A 10,138-nucleotide genomic window follows, 5' to 3' on the forward strand; every position below is an offset into this window, starting at 1 on the left:
ATAAATAGTAGGGAAACGGTTGAGATCTCTTGATGATCTTAATTAATAATTACATGGTGATGACGTTGAGGAATTGCTCTGAAATTTTTTTCAGCAAGACAAGAAGCAAGGCGTTTGAACAAGGGAAGGCAAAATTTTTGCCTTTGATTATTTTTTATGCAAACATTACGAGAGATTGAACAACATTATAAAGTCAAGGAATTGGACCTTCAGCTACCACAATCTAGAATGGTAAAAATAAATATTTTATATATTCACCAACCCTCATGACCAAGAGATCTTCAAGCCATAGAGAACTATTGAAGTTATGTTCCGTTGATGCTTTTGCTACTAATTGTCTGTTATTTGCTTTTTGCCCCTTGAAGAATTTTTATACAATGTAATAATAAAAGGTAAAAAGTAATATCATAATTCATTTAAAATGTACCAAGAATTAAAATTTAACACTAATTATAACTTTAATATTCTATATAGAAATAGCATGGGGCATTTTGAAATCTTAAAAAGTCACATATTTTGTATGTAATATCAACGAAGTAAGAATTTCTAGAATACATATAAAAATCAATAAAAATTTTAAGGATTATGCACAAATTATATAATATTTTTAAATGAAAATCAAGTATGGAAGTCGAATTAAGGCTAGAGGCAAAAAAGTAAACAAAGCATGAGCATATCTTTTGTGCATACTGTACACACAAATTTCTCGTCAAAATTTCTTGACTTGAAAATTATGAGACAAATACAAATATTTGATGATGTGAGTGATAATCTCTGAAAATTCCTCTAATTAATTTCTTCACTTCGTTTTCAAGAGTCACGAACTTGGACTTTATCTTGATCACGAACTTCGCTATTGCTTGATCACAAATTTCGCCATTGCTTTATCACGAACTTCACTGTTGCTTGATCACGAACTTCGCCGTCGCTTGATCTTCACCCCTGAAATCTTACATTCTTCTTGATCTTTAAAATGCTCTCAATCTTCTAATGTTTCCGAATGAATGAAAATGGCTTGGAGGAACCCCCTATTTATAATGTTAAGTGAGAGACTTTGATGAGAATGAAATCTCTTTGAATTATCTCTAAATAAATTAAAATTTATTTAGAGATAAATTATGATCATTGAAAGTTTTTTGATTGGCCGAACTTTGAGTCCTTGAATTTTGATTGACCGAAGTTAGGTATTATCTCCAAATTATCTTAATTTATTTAGAGATAATTTAAATAATCTAATTTGATTTTTATCTCTAAATTAATATAATTAATAGAGATAATTTAAATGACCAATAATTAAATTTTGATTGGTCAAAAATATGAAGATTATCTCCAAATTATTTTGATTTATTTAGAGATAAATTAGATGATCAATAGCTAATATTTGATTGGTCAAAATATAAATATTATCTCTAATTTATTTTGATTTGTTTAGAGATAAATTGGATGACCAATAGCTAATATTTGATTGGTAAAAATATAAATATTATCTCTAAATTATTTTGATTTGTTTAGAGATAAATTTGATGACCAATAACTAATTTTTAATTGGTCCAATTTAAATATTATCTTCAAATTATCTCAAGAGATAAATATTTACCAATAGGTGAATTGGTTCAACTATATGTCTTTAAAATAATCTAACCAATAAATTAATTATTTTATAATTAATTATATGATTAAAATATTATTAAATCCACATGACGACACGTAATTGGCTGATAATTTTTTTTTCTTCTACACATACAATAAAACGACACAAGATAAAAACGTTTAAGACACGAAAGGCTAAAACAACACTCAGCACTGACGTATAGCCTAGGTTCAGACACAAAACACACTAAACGACATTTGAAGCCTGCATTTTACTAAATTGAATTTAGTAAAGTTGAAACGGCATAGTTTTGCATTTTTTGGCAACTTTCTTCCTTTTTCAAATGTTTGTTATTTCCTACCATAGCTTTGTTACTCCTGTTTTAACAAGCTAATGATCATTCTTCAACACACGTCCATAATCATTTGCTTGGTAAACACCCTAACACGATCTGAAGAATTCAAACTTATCTCTATTTAATCCTTTAGCCAAGATATCAGCTAATTGCTCATCTGTTGGACAGTACTAGAACTCAACTTCCTTTTTTTTAGCAGCATCTCTTAAGGCATGGTATTTAACCTTAATATACTTGGTTCGACCATGTTGCACAAGAATTTTTGCAATGGGAATGGCAAACTTGTTATCTATATTTAGAATTGTACTTTTCATTTGTTTGAATCCCAAGTCAGACAAAACCTTTTAACATATGGAGTAGGCTCAGCAAGCTTCTATTAAAACCATGACTTCTAAAATGTTCATCAATCTTATCATACCAAGCCTTTAAAGCTTATTTGAGACCAATTAAGGCTTTGATGAGTTCGCATACTTTGTTTTAAAAACCCTTTACTTCATATCCTTCAAGTTGTTATCTATAAATATCCTCTATCAAGACTCCATTTAAGAAATCTAACTTAACATCCAAATGATATATCTTCTAGCCTGCCCTAGTTGACAAAATAACAAGTAATCTTATCATGTCATGCCTCGCTATAAGTGCAAAGATGTCTAAATAATTAATCCTATAAGTTCGTGCATATCCTTCACAATTAATCTGGCCTTGTACTTGTTAACAGTGCCATTTGAATTTACCTTGGTCTTGTAGATCCATTTAACCCCAATGACATGTTGGTTGCTTGGTTTCTCAACTAAAGTCAAGGTTCCATTATTCAGTATCATGTTTATTTCAGCATACATTGCAGCCTTCCAATTTGCAACTACATTAGCATCAGTATAGCTGACTGGATCTGAAACAACAACATTGCATCTATTGTATATGTCATGAAGTGTCCTAGAGCCTTTAATTGCTAAGTCTTCATTTTCAATATCAGTAGATTCATTTTCATCAATGTGCAGTAGATTGTCACTAACAAAAATGTTATTTACAGAACCATCAATTGTGTTACTTTTCTAATTCCATTTTTACCTTTCATCAAATTTGACATCCCTACATATGAAGAGCTTTTTGGAGTCCATGTCATAAAGTCTATAACCTTTGGAATGCTCATTGTAACCAAAGTGTATAGTCATAACTGACTTAAGATCAAGTTTGGCCCTTCTTTCATCAAGAACCTTGGCATAGCAAATGCAACTGAAGGTTTACAGATGACTTACAAATGGTTTATGCTTGTATCAAAGTTCACAAGGTGTTTTGAGGGCTAGAGAGTTGGTATAGGTCAAGTTTAGTAGGTAGTAGGCAATATTAACTACTTTTGCTTAAAATACCCTTAGTAGGTCCTTTTCAAACAACAAGCTCCTAACCATTTCACCTAACGTTCTATTCTTCCTTTTTGAGATATCGTTTTGTTGGGGTGAGTAAGTCATTGTAAGCTGGTGTTTGACACCCAGCTTTATTCAAAATTCTTCAAATTCAACTGATGTAAATTCTATGCCATTGTCACTTTTTAACGTTTTTATGCTCAATTGAGCTTGATTTCCAGGTAGGGCTATTCTTCAAATTCATCAGCTATTTCAACTACTACAACCTTACCTTCTACATTAGACTTCTTAGCTTTACATACCTTCTCCACATGGCTTAACTAATTGCAAACCGTACACTTCACATTTGGCCTATAGTAGCAATACTTGGAAGCATGGTTTTTCTTCTTGTAGTAAGGGCATGAAGGGTACTTTTCATTTTGCTTCCCATACTTCCCATCACCAAATTTACTTCCATTACCTTTAAACTTCTTTGACCCTCCACGCCTTCAGTTTTGGCAACTAATGCATTCTCCATAAAATCTTCACACTTGAAGGCCTTTCTCTGCTTTTAAACAAGCAATGCACTAAACAATTTATTCACATACATTCTTGTTAAGCCTTTTGAATCTTTCAAAGATGAGATTTTAGCTTTAAATCTCTCTAGTAGACTCACCAAGATCTTGTTGACCACTCTTCTTTCTCTCATTTCCTCTCCTAAAAGCCTTAGTTAATTCACCAACTTCATAACTTTGTCTATGTAGTCCTTGATACCTTCTTCTTCTTTCATTTTCATGATTTCAAACTGTCTTGAGAGATTCAATGCTTGCATTTGCCTGAGCTGAACACTTCCTTGATATTTTTTTTTTGAAATTGCCCCAAACTTGTTTAAGGCCATCATAATTCATAATCTTAGCAAAAATAGTATTTCAAACAGCAAATGCAAGCATAAAAGTGCCTTGTAGTATTTTGTAATTTTCTCACTATGTTGTTTGATTTGAGCCAATGTGGGATTGGCATGCCTTTGCACAAGAAGGTCCACACCTACTTCAACTACATTCCAAAGATCAAAAGCCTTTAAACAGGCTCTCATCTTCACTCCCCAAAACTGATAAGTAATACCTGAGAAAATTAGAAGTGCTGAGTGCTAAAGCTTGCTATTACTATTGAACTTAAAATCAATCAACAATTTGAAGAAGATTCAAGGTGAGAATCAAATCATAAGTCCTTCAAAAAGCTTTAACTCTGATACCATATTGTGATTTTGAAGAAATGATTTCTAGAAATCTTAAAAACTTAAAGAATAGTAGAAATTTTGAAGGAGAGAAAAATGATGAATTAGTAAAAGAACTTAAAAGGCTCAATCATCTCCATTTCATATTCAGCTATTTATACCACCATTTGAAAATGAAAAATTAATTTGAGCTTAGATGTAGCTTAGGAGAATAAAACTACAAACAAATGATCAACTAACTAGGCATATAAAACAAGCATAGTTTTCTGTGCAATACAATGGCTAACATAACAAAAAGAGAAAATAAACATGTGGCATATAGCCTTACAAAAAAGAATAAAACGACACAAGATAAAAACGTTGAGGGCACCAAAGGCTAAAATGACAATCAACACTAACATATAGCCCAGGCTTAGACACAAAACACACTAAATGGCATTTGAAGCCTGCATTTTACTATATTGAATTTAGTAAATTAGAAATGGCATAGTTTTGTATCTTTCGACAGCTTTCTTCATTCTTCAAATGTTTGTTACTTCCTGCCATAGCTTTGTTACTCTTGTTTTAGTAGGCTAATGATCATTCTTCAAGAAGAAGTTACAGGTAGTGGACTGTCTGAAGAAGGGGTTGGGGGGTGAAGAGAGGGAAAGGTGGTGATTAAAAAGGTAGGAAAAGGTTGGGAAAGGTAGTGAAGAGGTGAGGGTCTAGCTTGGCAATGATGGAAAGAGAAATGTGGTAGAGAAGCTAGACTAAAGGGATGATAACAGGTCTCAATCGATGCTTGACTTCTGCTAATCTGTGTATTGGCTCTTTTAACTACTAGGGTGACAAACGGGTGTTGATGTAACGATCTTGAGATTGTGCTGCATTTACTGGCAGTGTTGATGGCATTTTTCTTTATAGGCAACAAAGCAATTGATGATGAGCAATAGAGCTGTTTTTTTTTTTTTTTGTAACAAAGATTTTTGTGTCTGCATTTGTGGTAGGATCAATGCCAGCTGCTGGGTAAAGCCCCCAAAGCAAGGGTTTTAGGCTTCAAATTTGGAGAGATCCATAATTTTATAATAATAATATAGTATTTAATTATATTAAAAATATACAAAAATTAAAATAATTAATAAAATATCTACTTATTCTCTTATGCCTAGAAAATATCTCTTTTCTCTCACTTCCACGCCCCTATTAATTCTCAATTATTCTTCTCATTTCTCATTAAAAATATGTAAACAAGATAATTAATAAAATGACATATTTTCTCACTTCCCTAACTAACAAATATCAATTTTTAATTACTTCTCAATTCTCACAATATTATTAATGCTTCCGATCGACCAAGGAAAATATGTATTTAATGATCTCCAATAACCATTTTTTTCCTATATATAAAAGCAATTATCTTTTTTTTTCAATTTATAATATCTACTTATGAATTCTTCTTTCCTCATTTGCTATTCCTTAATTTCAATAAAAATGCATCATTTTCTTAATTTCAATAAAAAAAAACCTCATTTGAATTTTTAACTTTGGGCTTTTAAGATTATTGAGCCACCCCTAGTTGGGATGCTGGCATTAGCAGGGAACCTTTTTGTGCAATACTGGCTGTTTTATCTCCACTTTCTCGGTTTACCAGTGCATGGCAAGTGTGTTTCTTGATAGCCTTTGCAGCAAGTTTACGGCTAAGGGTTGACTGGCAGTTGTTATTTAGTTCTGCTCAAATTTGTCAATAAGCTGCTTTTTCGGGTTTTTTTTTTTTTTTTTTGCATTTAGTTGAGTTCATTAGGTCTTTTGAAAAAGTTGCTGCCAAAGTCTTGTTGAGCGGCAGGGTTTTTTCTTTTCCTTTTTTTTTTTTGACAATTATACAGGTTTTTTCAGCCCTTACCAGCCCTTTCACTGTTAATAAAATTATTTTTCACAAAAAAAAAATTAATGTATTTATACTATCAAATGTGTTCCTACTGCTCATATTTGAAGTATTAAGAAAAATAAGTAGTAAAAAGTTCATGTGAAAGAAAAAAAAAATCAACAGAAAACTGATCCTGGAAGGCATACTAGCCGATGAACCCTTAGCTTCAAAAAAGCACAGACCCTGTAACAAATAGGCACTCTCCCTTAAGCCAGTGCTCAGTGCTCCCTTAACTTGCAGCACACGCATATGACAAACCGCACAGCAGCACTACCCTTTCAGCATTTTAGGGTACCAGTAACAGCAACAAAAAACCACCCAGACGTAAGACCATCAGAGTAGTAACGGCAGCAAGCTACATAATCAGCATTAACACCACCACATGGGCAAACACAGCAAGACACCACCAGTATATATACACACAGAAACCCAAGCAGTATCATCACAAATAGTTTTCAAAAAGCAGCCAGAACCAACCGAAATAAACACAAACGTTTTAATTTGAAAATTCAGTTCGCGAGCAAATGTGTTTTTGAGTTTATTTAAATTTGCAATAAATTTGGCACTTCATTATTTGACTCAATAGTAGGTGTTTGTATCATCCGACTAAAATAGTTTATTTGAATTGTCCTTCACAAAGTAACGTAAAAGAAAAGAGTTGAAATAAATCTGGCATTTATATTTGTTCCAAACATAAAGTTAAATATAAATTTGCTGGGTTTTTGTTCTTCATTGTTGTTCTTCCAGATGGGTGGGAATTCAGTTTATAGCAGGTTCATGTTTTTTTTTTTTTTTCCTGAGCTTTCAATGAATTGCTCTTGTCTGTCACAAGTCTTTGTCTTCCATCGACTAAGGACTTTTGGCAGCATGCCTATATATTTTGGCTGATGGATATACGTTTCTTGCCTTTCAAATAAAACTAATGAAAGTAATTCACTGACTCCAGTTAATTTGTAAACTGATCCAGCTTTATTTCTGTAGAAAGCAACAGATAATATAGTTTAACAAGGCACATTTGCTACAAACTAATAAAGCTTTATATTTAAATTCAAGTGACATGATGACCAAGTAAGGAAAAAGTATGGACGAAACTTGCCTAAGAGATAGTCAACTCCCTATAAGCAGTAACATCTAGGTCTAAAGTTTCCAGTTTTCCAAGGATATTAAAATGCTATTTTTTAATATAAAAAAATTAGAATTTGACTCTTTAAAGCACTTAACATTAAATCAAATATTCAGGTATAATATACGTTAAATACTATAATTCAAGTTATTTAGGACACAGCATGCTGCAGGCCAGGACACATGTTGCATTAAAAGATTGATTTCTTTAGAATAATAATATTTAAAATGAAATTCTTGACGTTATCATCCTTTAAATTTAATCCTCAAAAGCCAAAGTATATGTTATGTGCAGAGACATGTAAGACGCCGAAAGATGGAAGCCACCACTGTTCACTGTTCAGGTAATAATTATCAATTTAATTTATTTATATATTGATTTGGTTAATATCACCCTCGTAAATTTCACGCTTTTGGATAATACAATAAATTCAGTTGTTTATTGGAAACAATAATATTTTAACTGTAATAATACTTTTTTTTATTATTATATATAACTATAATTTTAGTGTATGCTTTCTTAATTATATATATCAAATAACGAACAATATATATATATATATATAATCAAAATGGAGGTTGGACAAGGAGACCAATGATTATCTCGTTTTAAACAAAAAATGAAATTTTGCTAATATCCTAATTTCCTAATTATTAAAATAAACATGTTTTAGAGGCTATTAACATAAGCATTTTTATCAGATTATAAGTTGTTAAACATGATAGGATTTTTGAGGTCAGTTCGACTTTGCTTGTGATATTTTATATTATTAAATTATTTTTTAATTTTTATTAAAAATATTAATATAAAAATATCTTTAATATCTTAATAATGAATAAATTTAAATAGCTGGACTAATGAATAAATTTAAATAGGCGGACTGAACTTTATTTAAGCCTAAGTATTAGAGTTACCAACCCAAACCAGTCCATGGACAACTTTGACACACACTAGGTTGAATTTTATTGGGTAATTAATTAATATCAATAGAATAAAATTCCTTTCTGTCTTAATAAATTCTTTAGTTTAAGTTGTGATTGAAACTGAATGTGTGAGTAGGGAGTGAGTGGCATGAATTGTGCCTAAATCATATGATGCTTACTTTATTGTTAAAAGAAAAGATCCAGAATGAGAACCTAAAGATGTTTCTTTTTTTTTTTTAATAAGCCTGTAAATTTTTCATCGAAACAAATGAGGGTTACTTCAATTGTAACCACCATATAGAGAACAAAAGTTTCTGAGCACATGAGCCGATCAATCTCACTAGACCTATACATAATACACCCAGAATCTTGGTACTTAATAGCATGGCCTAAAGAAAAACATCCAGCCAATATCTTTGGATATCCTCCCCACTGAAGTTGACCCAACACACTATGGATATGAAACAAACAAGTGCATCTTACATGTATGTGTGATATACAATCTCAATAAATAGACACAAGGAGAGGAAACAAGCTAAACGGAGAAGCGTTTACATAAAACTCAATTTCATCAAATATATACTATATTGAAACCATAATTAAATCATATGAATCAATGAGTAAAAAGGTTTTTAGGACATTTTAGATAGTCTCAAATACATACAAGACCTCATAGAGGCTTAGTTTGAAGTGGCAAAGTCATAGGTACTCGTAAACCCTTCAAAAGAATCAGTAATCTCGAATATATACCTTAAGTATCGATACCTTGCTCAAAGGTATCGATACTTTTAAAGCAGAATGCTTACTAACTTACAAGTATTAATATGTTTCTCGCAAGTATCGATACTACAACGCAAAATGCTTCTTGGGACATTCTGTTGGCAAAGTATTGAAACCTCATTCATTGGTAATGATACTTGCTTCATAATTTTCAAATTTCTGACCAAAATTTCCAAAATTTGGCATCTTTAGTTTGTCCATGCATTCCTTAGCTCATAACCATGATTCATACATAAACAAACTATTAAACAAGCTCAAATACATAGTCATATCACAAAATCATAGTAAGCTTAATCCTCAAGCCATAATTCCATATCCAATCATATTTCCACAAGACTTCAAAATCCCACTTCTCATCTTATCATACTTATGGAGCCTGTCTAGAATTAGAATTCAGACAAGGGTATTATAAACCAAGAATAGTGTTTAACCCCACATTACTTGAGATCATATAAGGCACTCATGCCAAATATTTCAGACAAGGTGTAGCAACCCAAAGGATAGTGTTTAAGCCCCCACTACATAGGTACATACATAATGACATGCATGCCAGACAGACCGACTTATGTTCACTCCACCCCACATGACTAGTACTCATTTATACTCCCAAATAACTAAGAGTCTGGACATTGCGCACAATGGCTAGCATTATCATCACTAGCAATGAACTTTCTAACTTAACCGACTCTCAAAATAGTAGAATAGAAATAGTTTGACGTATATACTCACCTATTCAAATATCATACAATGTCCCTAATAGAAATTCCTTTCTTATAAAGCAACAATCCTCATACTAAGGTTTTGCTGTATATAGATACCCTCAATAAGATATCCATTTAAAAAAGTTGATTTAACATCAAGATGTCATATTTTCCATCCCTCTCTAGTT

The 10,138-nt window shown here is 31.7% G+C and overlaps 1 protein-coding gene across 1 annotated transcript in view; it reads right to left on the minus strand.

Moving 5' to 3' along the window:
- LOC110419640 (bi-functional coumaroyl CoA and feruloyl CoA ortho-hydroxylase Diox1-like) overlaps positions 1–3,995 on the minus strand; it is an 8,008-nt gene extending 4,013 nt beyond the window's left edge. Inside the window, exons 1-4 of the mRNA XM_089784110.1 lie at positions 3,963–3,995; positions 3,768–3,851; positions 3,015–3,160; positions 2,655–2,954 (exon numbers count right to left, since the gene is read on the minus strand). Of these exons, the coding sequence (XP_089640236.1) occupies positions 2,655–2,954; positions 3,015–3,160; positions 3,768–3,851; positions 3,963–3,995 (563 nt within the window). The remainder of the gene's footprint in view (positions 1–2,654; positions 2,955–3,014; positions 3,161–3,767; positions 3,852–3,962) is intronic.
- Positions 3,996–10,138: the final 6,143 nt, after the last annotated feature.

This window comes from Theobroma umbraticum, unplaced genomic scaffold, assembly GCF_002168275.2.
Source record: "Theobroma umbraticum cultivar Fairchild unplaced genomic scaffold, ASM216827v3 scaffold_67.0, whole genome shotgun sequence".
In the NCBI taxonomy this organism is placed as follows: domain Eukaryota; kingdom Viridiplantae; phylum Streptophyta; class Magnoliopsida; order Malvales; family Malvaceae; genus Theobroma; species Theobroma umbraticum.